We start from the raw sequence: 20,191 nt of genomic DNA on the forward strand, positions 1-20,191 counted from the left end.
TGGAGTAGCGCAACGGTGCGATCTCAGCTCACTGCAACCTCTGCCTCCCCGGTTCAGGTGATCACCCTGCCTCAGCCTCCCAAGTAGCTGGGACTACTAGCAAGCACCACCACACCCAGCTAATTTTTCTATTTTTAGAAGAGACAGGGTTTCACCATGTTAGCTGGGCTGGTCTCCAACTCCTGACCTCAAGTGATCCTCCCACCTTGGCCTCCTAAAGTACTGGGATTACAGGCGTGGGCCACTGTGCCCAGCCTCAGGTCTATATTTTTGATAAAAAATATTTCCTTAGGTATGTACTACAGATTTATGCTGCCCATTAATGCAGTTCTATAGAGCACGGTAAATTTTACTCAAATACTTTATTGCATTCAAATTTATTAATAGTGGTTTAAGGAGGACTCTTTTATTCCCAACAAGTTCAGTTTTGCTGACACTTACTGAGAGAGGTTATCATTTGGCTGAACACCATTGCCCCTCTGAAAGCTATTTATACATACATATTCAGGGAATATATGTCACCTAAATTGAAACAATTCAAATTCTTAGTATTCTAATGATATGAGCTGAACCTACTGGATGGCTCCAACTCATCAAAAAGGACATGGATGTTTTTCCCTTATTAAAAATAAAAGAGACTGGGCGCAGTGGCTCACGCCTGTAATCCTAACACTTTGGGAGGCAGAGGAGGGCAGACCACCTGAGGTCAGGAATTAGAGACGAGCCTGGCCAACATGGTGAAACCCTGTCTCTACTAATATACAAAGATCAGCCAGGCACGGTGATGCGTGCCTGTAATCCCAGCTACTCAGGAGGCTGAGGCAGGATAATCGCTTGAACCAGGGAGGCAGAGGCTGCAGTGAACCAAGATCACGCCATTGCATTCCAGCCTAGGTGACAGGGCAAAACTCTGTCTTAAAAAAAAAAGATGGTGAGTAGCTGTGTTATAATAGCTCAGTAGAAAAAGTAATGCAGTCCGGGCATGGTGGCTCACACCTGTAATCCCAGCACTTTGGGAGGCCGGGGTGGGTGGATCACCTGAGGTCAGGAGTTCGAGACCAGCTCGGCCAACATGGTGAAACCCCATCTCTACTACAATACAAAAATTAGCCAGGCATGGCGGCGGGTGCCTGTAATCCAAGCTACTTGGGAGGCTGAGGCAGGAGAATCACTTGAACCTTGGAGGTGGAGGTTCCAGTGAGCCAAGATCATGCCACTTCACTCCTGCCTGGGCAACAGAGCCAGACTTCATCTCAAAAATAAATAAATAAAAAATCTAATGCAGCTGTTAATCTCTGGCTTTCAATTGGACTATGTAAGCGGATGGGCTATGTAACTCTATACACTCATGAAAATTTATTAAACTAACAAACAGCAAGAGTTCTACCACATATCACTGCTAGGGTTCAGCAATACAAGAGTGGTTATAGAGGTAACTCCAGTTACTGCTCTCAATAAGACAACTGATCGAGCCAAAGGAATAGCCAGTATTTTTCAAGAATAAATATCTTACTGCAAAAGCAGTCATTAAACCTCGTACATTTACGCACTTTCTTTCATTCTATCTTCTCTAAATGCCTACCCTGACCATAAATGGCAGTACGCAGGAAACTTCTGTTTTGAAGGGTGGAGTACATTGCAGACTATGTAAGAAACATAACTGTTACAATGCACTAAAATCTAGTATAACCAGTAATCAGTACACTTTAAGTAGTAACTAGTAATTACAAGACACCAACTTGCTTTTTGATCAATTTATATTTTAAGAATACACATGTATTCTATTTTAAACAAAAGCACTCATATTTCAGATTTATAAAAGAGGCAACTTAAATGGAGATTTTAAACAGACAGATAGATACACATATAATGTATATATTTTTAGACAGAGTATCAATCTGTTGCCCAGGCTGGAGGGCAGTGGCACAATCAAAGCTCATTGTAGCCTCAGTGTCCTGGGCTCACGCAATCCTCCCACCTCAGCCTCCCAAAGTGCTCAGATTACAGGCATAAGCCACCATGCCCTAAAATAATTATTATCAAAGACTTACTCACATTACAAACAATTCCCTAAAGAACATATTAGATATTTAAATATTCTCATTGGAAATAAAATAGTTCCATTTATACATATTGCCTAAATGTAAGGCCTATTTAGCAGCATCTTTTTTAAGTCAACAATTTCAAATTAAAATTTGGTAACTAATTTAAAACACACCCATCCTCTGCTAAGAAAGCAGTAGTGGCTAGAAACAACAGCTCCAAAACACTCATATAGAACCTACTTTGGTTGGGTGCAGTGGCTCATGCCTATAATCCTAGCACTTTGAGTGGCTGAGGCAGAAGGATCCCTTGAGCCAAGGAGTTGAGACTAGCCTGGGCAACACAGGGTCTCTACAAAAAATTTAAAAATTAGCTGGTTGTCATGGCTCATGCCTGTGGTCCCAACTACTCAGGAGGCTGAGGTAGGAGGATCACTTATTACTTCAGCAGTGACCCGTGATTGAGCCAATGCACTCCAGCCTGGGTGACAAGAGAGCAGCTGCCTCAAAAAGAAAAAGTACCTACTTTGTGTTATAACTTATTTTGAGAACTTAAGATTTTAAAACTTTATTTATCTTCTACAACTATGATACTATCTCAACACTGTTTATCATCTGTAGGAAAATGCAGCATCATTTTCACTGATATCTCCCTCAAAATCACTCAATAAAAGCACATTTATTTAAAATTAATAAAGATATTTAGAGAAAGCAATTTTAAAACTGCTAAGATTTTCCTACAGTATTTACACTTTCATTCCTTATATATAAAACCTCAATCCTGATTATTTTATTGTGTTATTCAAGACTTAAATTTCATTATAAGCACATTCTTTAGAACATAATCACCTAATATTACAGGCCAAACTAATAACCTGTTCTCATTTTTAGTGCTATTTTAACTAGAATAAAGCTTTTTTTTTCAGCCCATCTCCGATCAGAGACAACACTCTAATTCCAAGACTCCATACTACCTATTTACTTAAAATTGCTGCTTTGTTAAGCAATGTTGTCTTAATCTGTAACTTTTACAAATGTTGTCACAATTCCTAATAGTTTTAAAACACTACAAAACTATACATGCTAAAGTTTTCAGACAACCTGAAATAAAACATAAATTTGCTCATTTTCTTTTCCCTAAGGTGACAATACCATTCCTTGCCTTTTTTCACTCTTTGAAAAATTTTACAGATACCTGGGCCAGGCACGGTGGCTCACGCCTGTAATCCCAGCACTTTGGGAGGCTGAGGAGGGTGGATCACGAGGTCAGGAGATCAAGAGCATCCGGGCTAACATGGTGAAACTCCGTCTCTACTAAAAATACAAAAAATTAGCTGGGTGTGGTGGCGGGTGCCTGTAGTCCCAGCTGCTTGGGAGATTGAGGCAGGAGAATGGCGTGAAACTGGGAGGTGGAGCTTGCAGTGAGCTGAGATCATGCCACTGCACTCCAGCCTGGGCAACAGGGCAAGACTCAATCTCAAAAAAAAAAAAAATTTTTTTTACAGATACCTAATGCTTGTACATGTTTATGGGGTATATGTGGTATTTCAAATACAAGCATACAATGAATAATGATGACATCTGCATAACTGGAATATCCATCACCTCAAACACTTAATATTTCCTTGTGCTGGGAACATTTTAAAGTTTTCTCTTCTACCTATTTCAAAATAAACAATAAATTATTGTTAACTACAGTAGCCTATTGTGCCATTGAACACCAGAACTTATTCCTTTTCTCTAACTATATTTTTGTATTCACTGAACTAACCTTCTTCACCCAACCTCTCCCCATACCCACCCCAACCTCTGGTACCCACCATTCTATTTACTACCTCCATGAAATCAATTTTCTAAATTCATTAAAAAATGAAGGTATTTAGAAACTATGGATTTTGTATCTCCACAGTACCTAGTCTTCATCTCCATTAAAACTGTTGCAACACTCATTATTAATTTCAAGTTTCAAACTAGTACACTATCAAAAATGTCTTATGGCTACTGCTTTCTTGTTACTATTGGTAGTAAAAAGGAGCTATCTGAAGGTATGGTAAAAGTAGGGAAATAATCTTTAAAACTGCAACAGAAAGAAAAATCTGGAAAAAAAATACATTTGAAAGCTGACCTTGGAGGAGAAATAGAATTTGAATATATAAAGCTGGCAGTATGAGAAGATAAACTGTAATGATAAATTTAGAATCTTTAAAGCTTGTTCAAAACACTTGTGCATAATTCTGTATCTTAAAATCTTTAATGTGTTATGAGAAAACTAACATACATAGGTTACATTAAATACCATACATATACACACATATATGTACACCTCATACTGAAAGATGTCACATTACAGCTTCTTAGACAATTCTATTGATGTTATGTCCTTTCTAATTAAAACTATAATAAAAGACACTTTGGGAGGCCAAGGCGGGTGGATCACTTGAAGTCAGGGGTTCAACACCAGCCTGGGCAACATGGCAAAACCCCAACTCTACTAAAAAATACAAAAATTAGCCAGGCGTGGTGGCATGCACCTGTAATCCCAGCTACTTGGAAGGCTAAGGTGGGAGAACTGCTTGAATCTGGGAGGTAGAGGTTGCAATGAGCTGAGATCACACCACTGCACTCCAGCCTGGGCAACAGACCGAGACCCTATCTCAAAAAACAAAAACAAAAACAAAAAAACACTATAATAAAAAAGTATAGGTCGCCCATTAAAAGAAAACACCAAATTTTTTCATGTATTTTAATAACACAGAGTGCTTTAATCTAGACATATTTGAAATTATTTTTCTATTAAAAAAGCTGTATGTCTCAGTTGATAAGAAGCTGACAAATTGATATAATTGTTTCTAAAGCCAACTTTTGTCCTTTATGTATTTTCCCCTTCAATCAGAGTCTCATTTTATAAATATTTTGTATATTAAACATTCAGGCAAATGAAGTAGTAGGTAGTGCACTGAAATACGATGTCATATAAAGAACCGCAGCACTCAGCTCTAATTTTTGGCACACCCAGGAAAGTTGCTTGATCTGATTTTTTTTCGAGCAACTAAGAAATCCAAATTGTGATGCGATCTCACTTGGAATGTTGGAAACAATTTCAAAAATTTTAAAACATTGCTTAGGTCATAGAAAATGACCCTATTGTTCTAGGCAACCAATCCATAACTTTGCTTATTGTCCAGATTTTAATCAAGTACATTGTATTAGTTTTCTATTGCCACTCTAACATACTATCACAAGTTTAGTGGCTTAAAAGAACATATATTTATCCTCATACAGTTCTGAAGGTTGTAAGTCCAAAATAAGTCTTAAGAACTACAATTAAGTTGTAGGTAATTTCTTGCAGAGGATCCAGGGAAAAATCTACTTTCTTTCTGTCTTTTCCAGCTTCTAAAAGGCAGCCTACATTCCCTGGCTTGTGGATCTTTCCTCCATCTTCAAAGCACATCATTTTAATCTCTGCTTCCAGTATCTCTTGCCTTTTTTTTTTTGAGACGGAATCTCGTGCTGTGGCCCAGCACTGGAGTGCAGTGGCGCGATCTCAGCTCACTGCAAGCTCCGCCTCCCGGGTTCACGCCATTCTCCAGCCTCAGTCTCCCAAGTAGCTGCAACTACAGGCGCCCACCACCATGCCCGGCTAATTTTTTGTTTTTCAGTAGAGACAGAGTTTCACCATATTAGCCAGCATGGTCTTGATCTCCTGACCCTGTGATCCACCCACCTTGGCCTCCCAAAGTGCTGGGATTACAGGCGTGAGTCACTGTGCCCAGCCCAGCATCTCTTGGCTTTAACTGTCTTATCTCCCTCATATAAGGATCCTCATGATTATACTGGTCTCACCTTGATAATCAAGAAGAGTTTTCCCATCTCAAGATCCTTAACTTAATTAATCACATCAGCAAAGTCTCTTTTGTCTTTTAAAAGTACATATTCACAGATTCTGGGAATTAAAATCTGGATATCTTTTGGTTGAGGGGGAGGTCATTATTCTATCATATATGCATTCTAACAGCGTTTTTTTTTTGTTTGTTTGTTTTGAGATTCCTTAAAACTTTCTATATAAATGGTCATACTTCTGTATTGGTAAGTGCCCTGTACAGATGTATCATTTATTGTACCTTTTCTATGCTTAGATAATATTTGGATACACAAATACTTACCACTGTACCACAACTGTCTACAGTATTCACTACAATAACCTGTTGTACAGGTTTGGAGCCTAGGAATAACAGGCTGTATCACACGGCCTAGGTATGTAGTAGGCTATAGTTTAAGCATCTCTAATCTGAAAATCCGAAATCCAAAATGCTCCAAAATATGAAATTTTTTAGCACCAACATAATGCCACAAGTGGGAAATTCCACACCTGACCTCTTGTGACAGGTGCACAAAAGCATTAAAAATATTTGGTCAGGCGCGGTGGCTCATGCCTGTAATCCCATCACTTTAGGAGGCTGAGGCGGGCAGATCACAAGGTCAGGAGACTGAGACCATCCTGGCTAACACGGTGAAACCCCGTCTCTACTAAAAATACAATTAGCTGGGCATGGTGATGGGTGCCTGTAGTCCCAGCTACTCGGGAGGCTGAGGCTGGAGAATGGCATGAATCTGGGAGGCGGAGCTTGCAGTGAGCCTAGATCTTGCCACTGCACTCCAGCCTGGGGACAGAGCAAGTCTCTGTCTCAAAAAAAAAAAAAAGTACTAAAAATATTTTATAACATTGGCTAGGTGCAGTGGCTCATGTCTGTAATCCTAGCACTTTGGGAGTCCAAGATGGGAAGATCACTTGAGGTTGGGAGTTCAAGACCAGCCTGGGTAACATAGTGAGACCCTGTCTCTATAAAAAATTTAAAAGTAAGCCAGGGATGGTAGCACACATCTATAGTCCCAGCTGCTTGGGAAGCTGAGGCGGTTCACTTGAGCTCGGGAGTTTGAGGCTACAGTGAGCTATGACTGCACCTGCACTCCAGCATGGGCAAAAGAGCGAGACCTGCCTCTAAAATAATTTGTTTAATAAATAAATATTGTGTAAAATTACCTTCAGGCTATATATATAAGATGTATATGAAACATAAATGAATTTCATGTTTAGACTTGGGTCCATCCCGAAGATATCAGTATGTATATGCAAATATTCCAAAATCTGAAAAAAAATCTGAGATCCAAAACACTTCCGGCCCCAAGCATTTCCAATAAAGGATACTGAACCTGTAACATCTAGGTTTGTGTAAGTGTAGTCTATGATGTTTGCACAACAAATCACCTAACTACACATCTCTCAGTACAATTGCCCATTATTGTCACATGACTGTATTTTTCTCAGATGAGTACAAGGCTATATAACTATGCATTCCTGCCTAACTGCATCCTTCTTTCACCCAACAGATGAATGGTATCTTAACCAAGTATAGAAGCAAGGGTTGCAATTTCAGTTGTATGAATACGTTACTCCATTATCTTATTACAGTTTCCGGTATTGCAGATGAAAAATCTGATCCTTTTCCTTCTTTGATGTGTTATGACGACTGGAAGGCTGTTAAATTTTTCACTTTATAAAAAAAAAGCTGCTTCCATGTTATTGTTTCCCTGCAATCCTGCCTAGAACTCAGTGAGCACTTTAAATTTGAAGACTAAATTTGTTTTTCAGATCAGAAAAATTTTCCTATATTTATTAAATATATTTTCTATATTTGTTATATTTTCCTATATTTATCACACAGGAAAAAATTCCTATATTATTGAATTATTATTTAATAATTTCTTAATGATTTAGTATTTTACTTCTCCTTTCTATGTTTCATTTTCTCTTTCTAGGATTCCTATTTATTATACATGAGGATGCTAAAGCCTTCTAACTTACTTGATTATTTTCTCTTATGATTTCCATCTTTTATATTTTTGCTTTGTGATCCATTCTTTCAGGCATCTAATTTGGCACTTAACACTGATGACCCCCTACTCTGATTAACTTACAGAATTTAGTTTAAAAAAATCATATTTTTCAGCCCAAGAATAATTATTTGTGCTGCACTTGATTTTCCATAAGAGCTCATTTTATTCCCTGCAAATGTTCATTCCTCTAACAGTTTAATTTAGCTTGGCATGTGCTTTGTTTCTTTCAAGTTATCTTTTCTCCAGATATCAAGATCCTTTAAAGATGTTATATATGTATTCATGCATGTGTTTATGCATGTCATTATGGTCAATTCCTTGGGACTCAGGTTTAGCAGCTACTCTGAAACTGGCAGAAAGCAAAGCAGTCTCTCCCTCCACAGATCCACAATGAAGAAGTAAACCACTATTCTTTGAGATATCTACTCCCCAGTTTTTTTCAGGTTCTCCCAGACTCAGAGACAGGAAACAGCTGGCGCATTCAATTCTATCTTCGACTTATAAAATGAAAGTAACCAGGCATATTCATGCAAGATATATGTTAACTTTCCCTTTCCCATTCCCCATCTTCCTCCATTTCCCCACAGGAGTTCTCAAACCTCAGTAAACCAAGTTTTCCTCAAGATCCACCACTTGGCCAGGCGTGGTGGCTTAAGCCTCTAGTCCCAGCAGTTTGGGAGGCCAAGGTGGGAGGATCGTTTGAGCTTGGGAGGGAGAGGTTTCAGTGAGCCAAGACTGCACACTATACTCCAGCTTGGGGGACAGTGAGACACTGTCTAAAAAAAAAATCCAACACTTTCCTCTAGGATCTTCAGTGCAAATCAACAAGTACCTATCTACCCCAAAGTAAACACCTTTGTAGTTATTATCTTTGCCAAGATTCCCAAAGAGCCAAAATCTTACCTGCAACCAACATCCATCTTACTCTGGAGAAACAGATACACTACTACATGGCTACTAGTCAAAGAAAAAAGGAGCAACATTCAAGTTTCCTTCTTCCCTGAAACTCTTTCTCTGACTTTGGAGAAACATACACTGAATCTTTGAGATTTGTATACATGGAAGTTTTCCACAGGTATCTTTCCACAACATTACTTGAAAATCACCGCATTTAAGAATAGTTCCTCAAAGTGATTTGAAGTTAAGGATATCTCATTTCATCCAAGATAATTTCTATTTCTGTTTATTTTTGTTGTTGCTTTGTAGTAAATTCTAAAAAGGGCAAAAGTGCTGTTTATGATGTCATTTTTTCCCAGAAAATTTTAACAGATTTATAATTATTATAAAGTTGAACCACTGAAACTTGTTCACTGAAATATTTTGACTTGCATTAATGCTTTATGTCCCTGAATTTATGTTAAAAATTCACACATAAATAAAAATGGAAAAACTGGAAATACTTGATTTCTATCCCCTATTTTTTCACTAACAATCATATACTTAGGTACTATGATGGTTAATATTAAGTGTCAACTTGATTGGAGTGAAGGATGCAAAGTATTGTTCCTAGGTCTGTCTGTGAGGGTGTTGCCAAAGGAGATTAACATTTGAGTCAGTGGACTGGGAGAGGCAGACCCACCCTCAATCGGTGGGCACCATCTAATCAGCAGCCAGCACAGCTAGAATAAAGCAGACAGGAAAAGATGTAAGAGTAGACTTGCTGAGTCTTCCGGCCTTCATCTTTCTCCCATGCTGGATGCCCTTGAACATCAGACTCCAGGTTCTTCAGTTTTTGGATTCTTGGACTTATGCCAGTGTTTGCCAGGGACTCTCAGCCTTTGGCCACAGACTGAGGGCTACACTGTCAGCTTCCCTACTTTTGAGGTTTTGGGACTTGGACTGATCCACCATTGGCTTCTGTGCTCCTCAACCTGTAGACAGCCTATCATGAGACTTTACCTTGTGATCATGTGACTCAATTCTCCTTAATAAACTCCCTTTCACACATACATATATCCTATTAGTTCTGTCCCTCTAGAGAACCCCAACTAATACAGGCACCTTTTGACTCTATGGCAAAAAAAATTCTAAGCTCAAAACTACCAATAACAGGAAAAAAATTGTGGGGGGTTTCTCTTTTAGAGAATGAAATGTTTCCCATCACAGTGGCTTCTTAAAAGGATGTTCTCCACACTGACTGGGTATCTTTTGGCATAATTGTTATACATTTGGCATGGACAGCACACAGGTTGGTATCTTCAAAAAGGTCAACCAGACAGGTCTCACTTGCCTCCTGCAAAGCACCAATAGCTACTGTGCTCTGCAAGCACTGGTCTGATTTGAAGTCCTGAGCAAATTCTCAAGCCAAACTGTGGAAGGGAAGTTTGTGATTCAGAAGTTCAGCGGACTTCCAGAAACAACTGATTTCATGGAGTGCCACAGTACCAGGCCTGTAACAATGAGGTTTATTCACCACTCCAGGAGAGGATGCACTCTCGCATGCAGGCTTTGTAGTCAGTTGCTTCCTAGGTGCTTTACCACCAGTTAATGTGCAGTCTGCTTTGTAGGAGCCACCATATAGCAACCTCCTTACTTAGTCCCCTTTTCCTTCACCTAGAGTTCAGTAAGCTAGAGACGGCACAAGCCTTGCAGAGTCACAGTGGGTCAGTAGCACAGGAGAAGTTGTGAAAACCTGTCATATTTCTTTCTTTATTTTTTGAGATGGGAGTTTCGCTCTGTCACCCAGGAGTGCAGTGGGGAGGATCTTGGCTCACTGCAACCTCCATTTTCCAGGTTCAAGTGACCTTCCTGCCTCAGCCTCCCAAGTAGCTGGGATTACAGGCACGCATCACCAGGCCTGGCTAATTTTTGTATTTTTAGTGGAGACCAGGTTTTATCATGTTGGCCAGGCTGGTCTCAAACTCCTGACCTCAAGTGATCCACCCACCTTGGCCTCCCAAAGTGCTGGGATTACAGGCATAAGCAAGTGTGTCAAGCCCTCTCTCTCATCTTTAAACCTTAAATCCTATTCTATAACTTCAGAAAAAACCTTGACTAAAAAGCAAAATGGAGTCACCCATGCTTTGGGATGCTGAGGTGGGAGGACAGCTTGAGGCCAGGAATTCAACATCAACCTGGGTAACATAGCAAGACCCCATCTAATTTAATTTTTTGTAGAGACAGGGTCTCACTGTGTTGCCCAGACTGGTCTCAAACTCCTAGCCTCAAGTGATCCTCTCAACCTGTTCTCACAAAGTGCTAGGATCACAGGTGTAAACCACCATGCACAGCCTTGCTGTAATCGTTAAAAAAAGTTAAATAGCTACTGTAATTGGCTATCCACTTGGTATAGTTCGGCTATGTCCTCACCCAAGTTTTATCTTGAATTGTAGTTCCCGTAATTCCCACATATTGTAGGAGGAAACTGGTGGGAGACAACTGAATCATGGGGGCAGTTTCTCCCATACTGTTCTGGTGGTAGTGAGTAAGTCTCACAAGATCTGATGGTTTTATAAGGGAAAACCCCTTTTGCTTGGTTCCCTCATTCTCTCTTGCTACCGCCATATAAGAAGTGTCTTTTGCCTTCCACCATGACTGTGAGGCCTCCCCAGCCATATTGAACTGTGAGCCCAGTAAACCTTTTTCCTTATAAATTACCCAGTCACAGGTATGTCTTTATTAGCAGTGTGAAAACAGACTAATACAGTAAATTGGTACCAGAATAGTGGGGTACTGCTTTATAGACACATAAAAATGTGGAACTGGGTAACAGGCAGAGGTTAGAACAGTTTGGAGGGCCCAGAAGACAGGCAAATGTGGGAAAGTCTGGAACTTCCTAGAGACTTGTTGAATGGCTTTGACCAAATGCCGATAATGATATGGACAAGGAAATCCAGGGTGTGGTGGTTTCAGATGGAGATGAGAAACTTGTTGGGAACTGGGGTAAAGGTGATTCTTGCTATATTTTAGCAGACTGTCAGCATTTTGTCCCTGAGCTAGAGATTTGTGAAACTTTGAACTTGAGGGAGATGATTTAGGGTATCTGGTGGAAGAAATTTCTAAGCAGCAAAGTATTCAAGAGGTATGTGGGTGTTATTAAAAGCATTCAGTTTTAAAAGGGAAACAGAGCATAAAAGTTCAGAAAATTTGCAGCCTCCAAAGCCAAAGAAAAACCCATTTTCTGAGGAGAAAATCAAGCTGGCTGCAGAAATTTGTATAAGTAACAAGCAGCCCAGTGTTAATCACCAAGACAATGAGGAAAATGTCAGAGGTTTTCACAGCAGCCCCTCCCATCACAGGCCTGGAGGCCTAGGAGGGAAAAATAGTTTCATGGGCCAGGCTTAGGGCTCCTCTGCTATGTGCATCTAGGGACTTGGTGCTTCAGAGGGCGCAAGCCCCAAGCCCTGGCAGCTTCCATGTAGTGTTGAGCCTGCAGATGCACAGAAGTCAAGAAATGTGCACCTGCAGGAGGTTTGGGAACCTCCACATAGATTTCACAGGATGTATGGAAACACCTAAATGTCCAGGCAGAAGTTAGCTGCAGGGGTGGGGCTCATATAGAGAACCTCTGCTAGGGCAGTGCAGAAGGGAAATGTGGGGTTGAAGCCTTACACAGAGTCCTCATTGGGGCACTGCCTAGTGGAGCTGGGAGAAGAGGGCCACCATCCTCCAAATCCCAGAATGGTATATTCACTGACAACCTGCACTGTGCACCTGGAAAAACCTCAGACACTCAACACCAGCATGTGAAAGCAGCTAGGAGAGAGCCCATACCCTGCAAAGCCACAAGGGCGTAGCTTCCCAAGACCATGGAAACCTACTATTTGCATCAGTGTGACCAGGATGTGAGACATGTAATCAAAAGAGATCAATTTGGAGCTTTTAAGATTTGACTGTCTTGCTGGATTTCAGACTTGCATGGGGCCTGTAGCCCCTTCAATTTGGCCAATTTGTCCCATTTGGAAAGGGTGTATTTACCCAACGCCTGTATCCCCATTATATCTAGGAAGTAACTAATTTGCTTTTGATTTTACAGGCGCTCATAGGTGGAAGGGACTTGCCTTGTCTCAGATGAGCCTTTGGACTGTAGACTTTTGAGTTAATGCTGAAATGAGTTAAGACTTTGGGGGAATGTTGGAAAGGCATGATTGGTTTTCAAATGTGAGGACACGAGATCTGGGAAGGGCCGGGGCAGAATGATATGGTTTGGCTGTGTCTCCACCCAAATCTCATCTGGAATTATAGCTCCCATAATTCTTACATGTTGTGGAAGGGAATCAGTGGGAGATAATTGAATCATGGGGGTGGTTTTATAACCATCAGATCTTTCACAGTGGTTCCCTCATTCTCTCTTACTGCCACCATGTATGAAGCACCTTTCACCTTCCACCATGATTATGAGGCATCCCCAGCCATGTGGAACTATGAGTCCATTAAACCTCTTTTTCTTTATATATTGCCCCGTCTTGGGTATGTCTTTATCAGCAACATGAAAACAAACTAATACACCAATAAATGGCTTCTAACAGTTAAAAACGTAACACTAATGCTCAGGCATGAAGAAGTAAAGCACTTAAGCCTAATGGCACCTCAAAAACTGGAAAAAAATAAGAGATTTTTGAAAAGGGAAAACAAATATAATCAAGCAGAAGCTCAATTTAGGATTCTCTATAAGTAGCATCAAGAAACAAAATGTTGATCAATGTGGGGATTGGGGGAAAGAAAATTTTTTAAAAAGAAACAAAGTGATGAATTTAGATAATTTAAGAAACTTTAAAATATTAAAAAGTTAACAGTCCTTGTAAATCCTTAAACTAGTTGAACTAAATTAGTATACTATATAAATGATTTAAAGCTAAGTATTTTGCAGGAACGCCAATGGTAAGATGTTAAAAATGTGTACACTTTCTACTCTATGTTTTCTTTTTTTTTTGAGACGGAGTCTTGCTCTGTCGCCCAGGCTGGAGTGCAGTGAGTGGCACAATCTCAGCTCACTGCAACCTCCGCCCCTCTAGGTTTTTAAGCAATTCTCTGCCTCAGCCTCCAGAGTAGCTGGGATTACAGGCGCATGCCACCACGCCCAGCTAATTTTTTTGTATTTTTAGTAGAGACAGGGTTTCACCATCTTGGCCAAGCTGGTCTTCAACTCCTGACCTCAAGTGATTCGCCTGCCTCAGCCTCCCAAAGTGCTGGGATTACAGGCGTGAGCCACCGTGTCCGGCTTACTCTATGTTTTCATATAAATTACCCTATAATACTCCTACCCAATAGCATTCTTTTAGAAATGAAAAAATTCTGCATTTCTGGTTAACTATGTACTTCTCTATGCTACTGCCCCTGGTAACCTCTTCTTATGTGTACTACTGCCTGTGACACAAGTATTTATTTTTCTTTTATACTTTATCTTTTTCTGATCTAGCACAAATCTTTTATATTCTTCAGGAAAAATGCTAAGCTTTGCAAAGAACAAGTCATTCTTTGGAAACTACCAAAATAATTATTTTAAGCAAATAGCATCAACAGATGCTCAAATTAAAAGATGAAAGTTTGATGTGCACTAATGAAGAAAAAACTAATAATTAGCATGTAGCTTCTTGATTAGTCAGCATCCCAAAATGGGTATTTTTTTAATCATCCCAATAATCAAATAATATATATTTATAGGTAAATTATACATGAACATAACTATCTCATCTGTGAAATGAGGCTATTATTGACTAATATTAATAGATACATAGATTAATTTCATGAGATCAAGTGTTCTACGCTGTTTAATATAGTACCTGGTAGAGTAAGTGCTTAATAAATAAATAGTGAGGATCATGAAGAGCATATTCAAAATCCAAATAAGAGAGATTCTGTTTTAGGTTGGCACTGCTATTGTTCTGTATCTATGTAGAGTAGCTTTAAAAAATCATCTTAATCCTGAAAGTAGTTCACTCCATCCTCATACGTACCAAAAGGACCCATCATTACAAGTAGACAAATAAAACTTTCTATACCACTGAATGATTTTATAAATAAAACACAGAAAAACAATCACATCTTTGACATAAGAAATCATCAAAGGAATAACAAAGACATTTTGAAATAAAAATGAAAGTTTTTAAACTTACTGACTGACTAAATCACATCCCATCTTAGAACCATCATCTGCTTCCTCTTCCATATCAGAATCCATTCCATTGTCACCTTATAAATGAAAAGAACTATTGAAAGCACACTTATAAAAACGTTAAAATGATGTAATCATTACATTAAAAAGTATAATCTTTAAAAGTTATGCAGATTAAAGAACTTTATACTGGGTCAAAATTTAAATTTTTAATTGCTTGTATTTAAAATAATTTTTTCAATGCCTTAGGTATTTCTCATTGACTTCTTTTTTGTTTTGTTTTTTAAGACGGAGTCTCCCACTGTCACCAGGGCTGGTGTGCAGTGGCGCAACCTCGGCTCACTGCAACCTCCACCTCCTGGGTTCAAGCAATTCTCCTGCCTCAGCCTCCCGAGTAGCTGGGACTACAGGCGTCCGCCACCACGCCCGGCTAATTTTTATATTTTTAGTAGAGACGGGGTTTCACTATGTTGGCCAGGCTGGTCTCAAACTCCTGACCTTGTGATCCGCCCGCCTCAGCCTCCCAAAGTGCTGGGATTACAGGCGTGAGCCATCACGCCCGGCCTCACTGCCTTCTTTTTATCTATTATATAAATGTATACAGACAAGAAAATGTGTATATACACTTACACACTACATACATAAGTATATATCTATTTCCAGAGTTACAAAATGCCATCAATTTTACATTTAAAAATGAAGCAATCTCTGGAAACTAAAAGGCTCCAATTTTTGTTTCTTCTTCTGTCATGTTAAAACTAAAATCCTTGCAAAGTTCCAAAACGAAAAAAAAATGCCTGAAAATCCAAAATTCTAGAGGTGTGAGTATCACAAAGAGTAGTCATACTACAGGCAGACAAACAAATATTGGTAAATTGCATGGAAGTATTCTAACTCTACATCTGGGTCTCATTAGAGAGTAAACAGATTGCAATAGGTAACTAAACACTATAAAAAATCTAAAGCAGAAAATTAAAAAGATTTTAAGGGAAATTCTTTGCCTTTCCAATAATTAATTTTTTTACAGATTTTTGGTAAACTTTTAAAATTTCATTTTATTATACTCTTAGCTATATATACTTGATTTGGAAAAATGATATATTGTCTATTCTTGAAATGCTTTTCTGATATGTAAACTATATTTTTTAGTACAAATAGAAGTAAAAACACTCTTTAATGATAACCCAATAATGAAATTAAATATCCAGGTAGGAGAAAGAATACCTCAGGATTTATGCTGAATATAGTATTAATTAGTAAGTTGCCAGAATGTAAAAATATGTATTCTTACCCTCAAGAATCTTCAAAATTTTTTTTTCAGACAGGAGTTCTAACTGTTCCTGGCATAGTTTTTTAATTTCTTCTATTGAACAGTTCTAAAGGAAATGACATTTTTAAAAAATGCATTTATGTAACACAGCCCCAATGTAAACTGGAAAATTTCAATCATAAAAATTTAAGTTAGCAAAATCTTACAATAAAATAAATTAAAGCCTCAAATAGATTCACATCTTCTCCTGGGATGAAATCTGAAAAACTGCCAGTTAATATGTGAACACTGTAGATTTGATGGGAATGTATAAAGCTGTATTTATTATCAAAGAACAAAGTAAAGAGTGAGACAGTTTCCCAGCTATTCTTAAGCAATCTATTTATGTTAAGTAATTATTCTAAAGGTTTAAAATATTAAAGTCTTGTATCTTTAGATATATGATCTCGGGCTTAACTTGAGAGTCCAAGGTCAATTTCTACAACTGTATAAAACTAGAACAACAAACATTTCCCTAAATAATTTTCAAAAATAATCAAATAAAAATACTTGTGAATCTAATGAAATATAAACTATTATTAACCATTACTGTTTGTTGTTACACAGCAGCATATTGTGACATTATTTCTTAAAGTGCCAGAAACAATATATGTCAATTAGCTACTACCATTCCCTGCATTTAACAGAATTATCTCCACAGGGTCAACAAATTTCTTGCCTAAACATTTTATCTTGGCAAATTTTTAGATATACAAGGCTGTTTATGGTTCTTTATTTTACAAAGTCTTTTCAAGTAGCTTGTTTTAGATGCAAACATCCAATTAAAACTGCATTAAGGCCAGGCACGGTGGCTCACACTTGTAATCCCAACACTTTGGGAGGCCAAGGTGGGTGGATCACGAGGTCAGGAGTTTGAGACCAACCTGGCCAACATGGTGAAACCCTGTTTCCATTAAAAATTCAAAAATTAGCTGGGCGTGGTGGTGCGTGCCTGTAATCCCAGCTACTCAGGAGGCTGAGGCAAGAGAATTGCTTGAACCCGGGAGGCAGAGATTGCAGTGGGCCGAGATCACGCCACTGCACTCCAGCCTGGGCGACAGAGCAAGACTCCGTCTCAAAAAAAACAAACAAAAAAACGCAGTAAGTAAAACAAACAATTGCGACAAAGAACGTTGTATCTGCGACAAAGAACGTTGTATCTCTACGTATGTATCTAGTGTGATGTGTAATGAAGTACCTTTAACACATCAGGAAGCATCTTCTGTAACTTCTTCTCTCCTATAATACAGAAGCACTGCTGAAGCATTTCTTTTTTGTCTGATATATAGAAACTAACTGGTTTCAATGACACAGTCAGGTCCAGTCCACCTTCTTCAAGGTCACTGTGCTCTGCCAAGAATAATTCTTTTTCCAAAGCTGGCAAAATATATTTGGTTTCCTAAAGTTAAAAGAATAAAGAACCATTAAACAATACTATTTAAAATATAAAGAATATGTACATGACATCATACATTTTCATTTAATAAATTTTTCTTCATCAAAAATTCCCAAATTCTTTGCACATTTATCTAAAACCATAGGAGAGAATATTTGTTTAATATTCTTTGATTTTCCTCTCCATACTGCAATTAACTCAAGGAGTAGCTATAAAGGGAAGAGATACTTAGGATACACAAACAAAAGTATACTAAATATTGAATAATTTCTTAAAGTTTTAGACTTTTGAAGAATTAGGATTTTCCCCTAAAAGGCCATTCACCCAAAAGCTCTATGTATGCATAATCATTGTACTTAAATTCATATAAACAAATTGAAGTAAAAATGTCACAAATCACAAATATACAGAAAAGTAACATACTTACCAGGAGCTATCATCATTTTTAAAACTTACATAACCATAATCAAAGTAACCAAGTAATTTCAGTAATTTAAGATATTTCTGTCCATTTTACTTTCTGTCTCCCTACTCTATCCAGTCTCTCCAAATCCACTGCCGTAGTTCTGTTCCAAACTACCACAACGTTTTGCCTAGGTTACACCAATAGCCGTTGAATGGGACTCCCTGCATCTAATGTGAGGTCTCTTTGTTTTGGACACTGTTAGCAGAATGGATTTTATAAAATGTATATGTACTCATCCTTCTTGTTTCAAACCCTTCAGTGAATTCCCATTGCTCTTAAGGTAACATGGCCTACCTGGCCTTCATGCTCATTCTTTGTGTTTAGGACACAATCTTCTTTGAATTACTCGACTATAACCTATTCTCCTTCCTTCAGCTTATACAGGCAGGGCTTTGGCATACCATTTTCCTATGACAGTCTTTCCTCCTTCCTTTCTCTATCACACTATATTCACAAGATTAACAAATTCAGATACTTCGGACAATTCAACAGTCACTTCCTCTGGAAAATCTTCCCTGACCACAGAGGTCAGATAATTGTTTACAAAACAGTTTTAAAATAGGTCAATTTTAAAGAACACTATGAAAATTAGACTGAAAAAGTAAAAGAATCAGCACTTGTTCTAACAGCTTACGATGAAATAATGTAGAGAAACTGGAATCCTCATACACTGTTAGCAGGAATATAAAATTGAGCAGCTACTTTGGAAGCTAATTTGGCAGTACCTCAAACAGTTACCATATGACCCAGCATTTTCATTCCTAGATATATACCCAAGAGAAAAGTAATGATATGTCTACACAAAAACTTTTACTTGTTCTTAACAGCATGACTCATAATAGCCAAAAAGCAGAAACAACAGAAATGTCCATCAAGTGATAAATGGAAAAATGACATGTTGTATAGTGGTATCTACACATATGTGGTACATATGTACAGCTATACAAAAACAAAACAAAATGTGATATAGCAGCCATAAAAAGGCATGAATCTCTGTGATACAAAGGAATGAACCCTATGTACTACAACATGGATGAATCTTGAAAACATTATGCTAAGTAAAAGATGCCAGACACAAAACACCACATATTATATAAGCTAAAAGTTACACATAAGGTAGCTTTCTGGAGTGATGAAAATATTTTAAAACTGACTAGGCAGGGCATGGTGGCTCACGCCTGTAATCCCAGCACTTTGGGAGGCCGAAGCGGGCAGATCACAAGGTCAGATCTAGACCATCCCAGCTAACACGGTGAAACCCCGTCTCCACTAAAAATACAAAAACATTAGCTGGACTGGTGACGGGCGCCTGTAGTCCCAGCTACTCGGGAGGCTGAGGCAGGAGAATGGCGTGAACCCGGGAGGCGGTGCTTACAGTGAGCAGTATTTTTGGTTTTTTTGGGCTAGTGTTGGCTCAAGGCAATCAAGTGTTATTGATATCTTCTGGGTGTAAACCGGATAGCACCACTGCACTCCAGCCTGGGCAACAGCGCGAGACTCTGTCTCAAAAAATAAATAAATAAATAAAAATAAAAATAAAATAAATAAAAAATAAGGAACTCAATACACAACAGATACAATGGCACTCTGTAAAGTTTGAAATGTTATCTACAAGCCTAATATGCAATGACCTTTTCTTCACAAAACACTAATTTTTCATTAGAAGATGGGTTTAGTTCTGTACGCAAATGTTTTCAATATTCAACTGACCAATGCTGTTGGTCTCCCCATCACAACGGAGTGTTAGAACTAGGGAAACTGGCCAGGCGCGGTGGCTCACGCCTGTAATCCCAGCACTCTGGGAGGCTGAGATGGGTGGATCACCTGAGGTCAGGAGTTCGAGACCAGCCTGGCCAACATGGTGAAACCCCACCTCTGTTAAAAATACAAAAATTAGCTGGCCATGGTGGTGGGCACCTGTAATCCCAGCTACTCAGGAGGCTGAGCCAGGAGAATTACCTGAACCCGGGAGGTGCAGGTTGCAGTGGGCTGAGATGGTGCCCCTCACTGCACTCCAGCCTGGGCGACA

General features: G+C 38.8%; 1 protein-coding gene across 2 annotated transcripts in view; it reads right to left on the reverse strand.

The window, feature by feature from the left end:
* The window catches only part of CAAP1 (caspase activity and apoptosis inhibitor 1), a 57,633-nt gene that overhangs the window by 34,577 nt on the left and 2,865 nt on the right, over positions 1-20,191 (reverse strand). For both annotated transcript variants that reach the window (XM_011957107.1, XM_011957106.1), the window contains exons 2-4: positions 17,499-17,699; positions 16,283-16,367; positions 14,993-15,068 (exon numbers count right to left, since the gene is read on the reverse strand). In XM_011957107.1, coding sequence (XP_011812497.1) covers positions 14,993-15,068; positions 16,283-16,367; positions 17,499-17,567 — 230 coding nt within the window. In that variant the 5' untranslated portion in view covers positions 17,568-17,699. The remainder of the gene's footprint in view (positions 1-14,992; positions 15,069-16,282; positions 16,368-17,498; positions 17,700-20,191) is intronic.

Source organism: Colobus angolensis, unplaced genomic scaffold (genome assembly GCF_000951035.1).
Source record: "Colobus angolensis palliatus isolate OR3802 unplaced genomic scaffold, Cang.pa_1.0 Scaffold436, whole genome shotgun sequence".
NCBI classification, from domain to species: Eukaryota; Metazoa; Chordata; class Mammalia; order Primates; family Cercopithecidae; genus Colobus; species Colobus angolensis.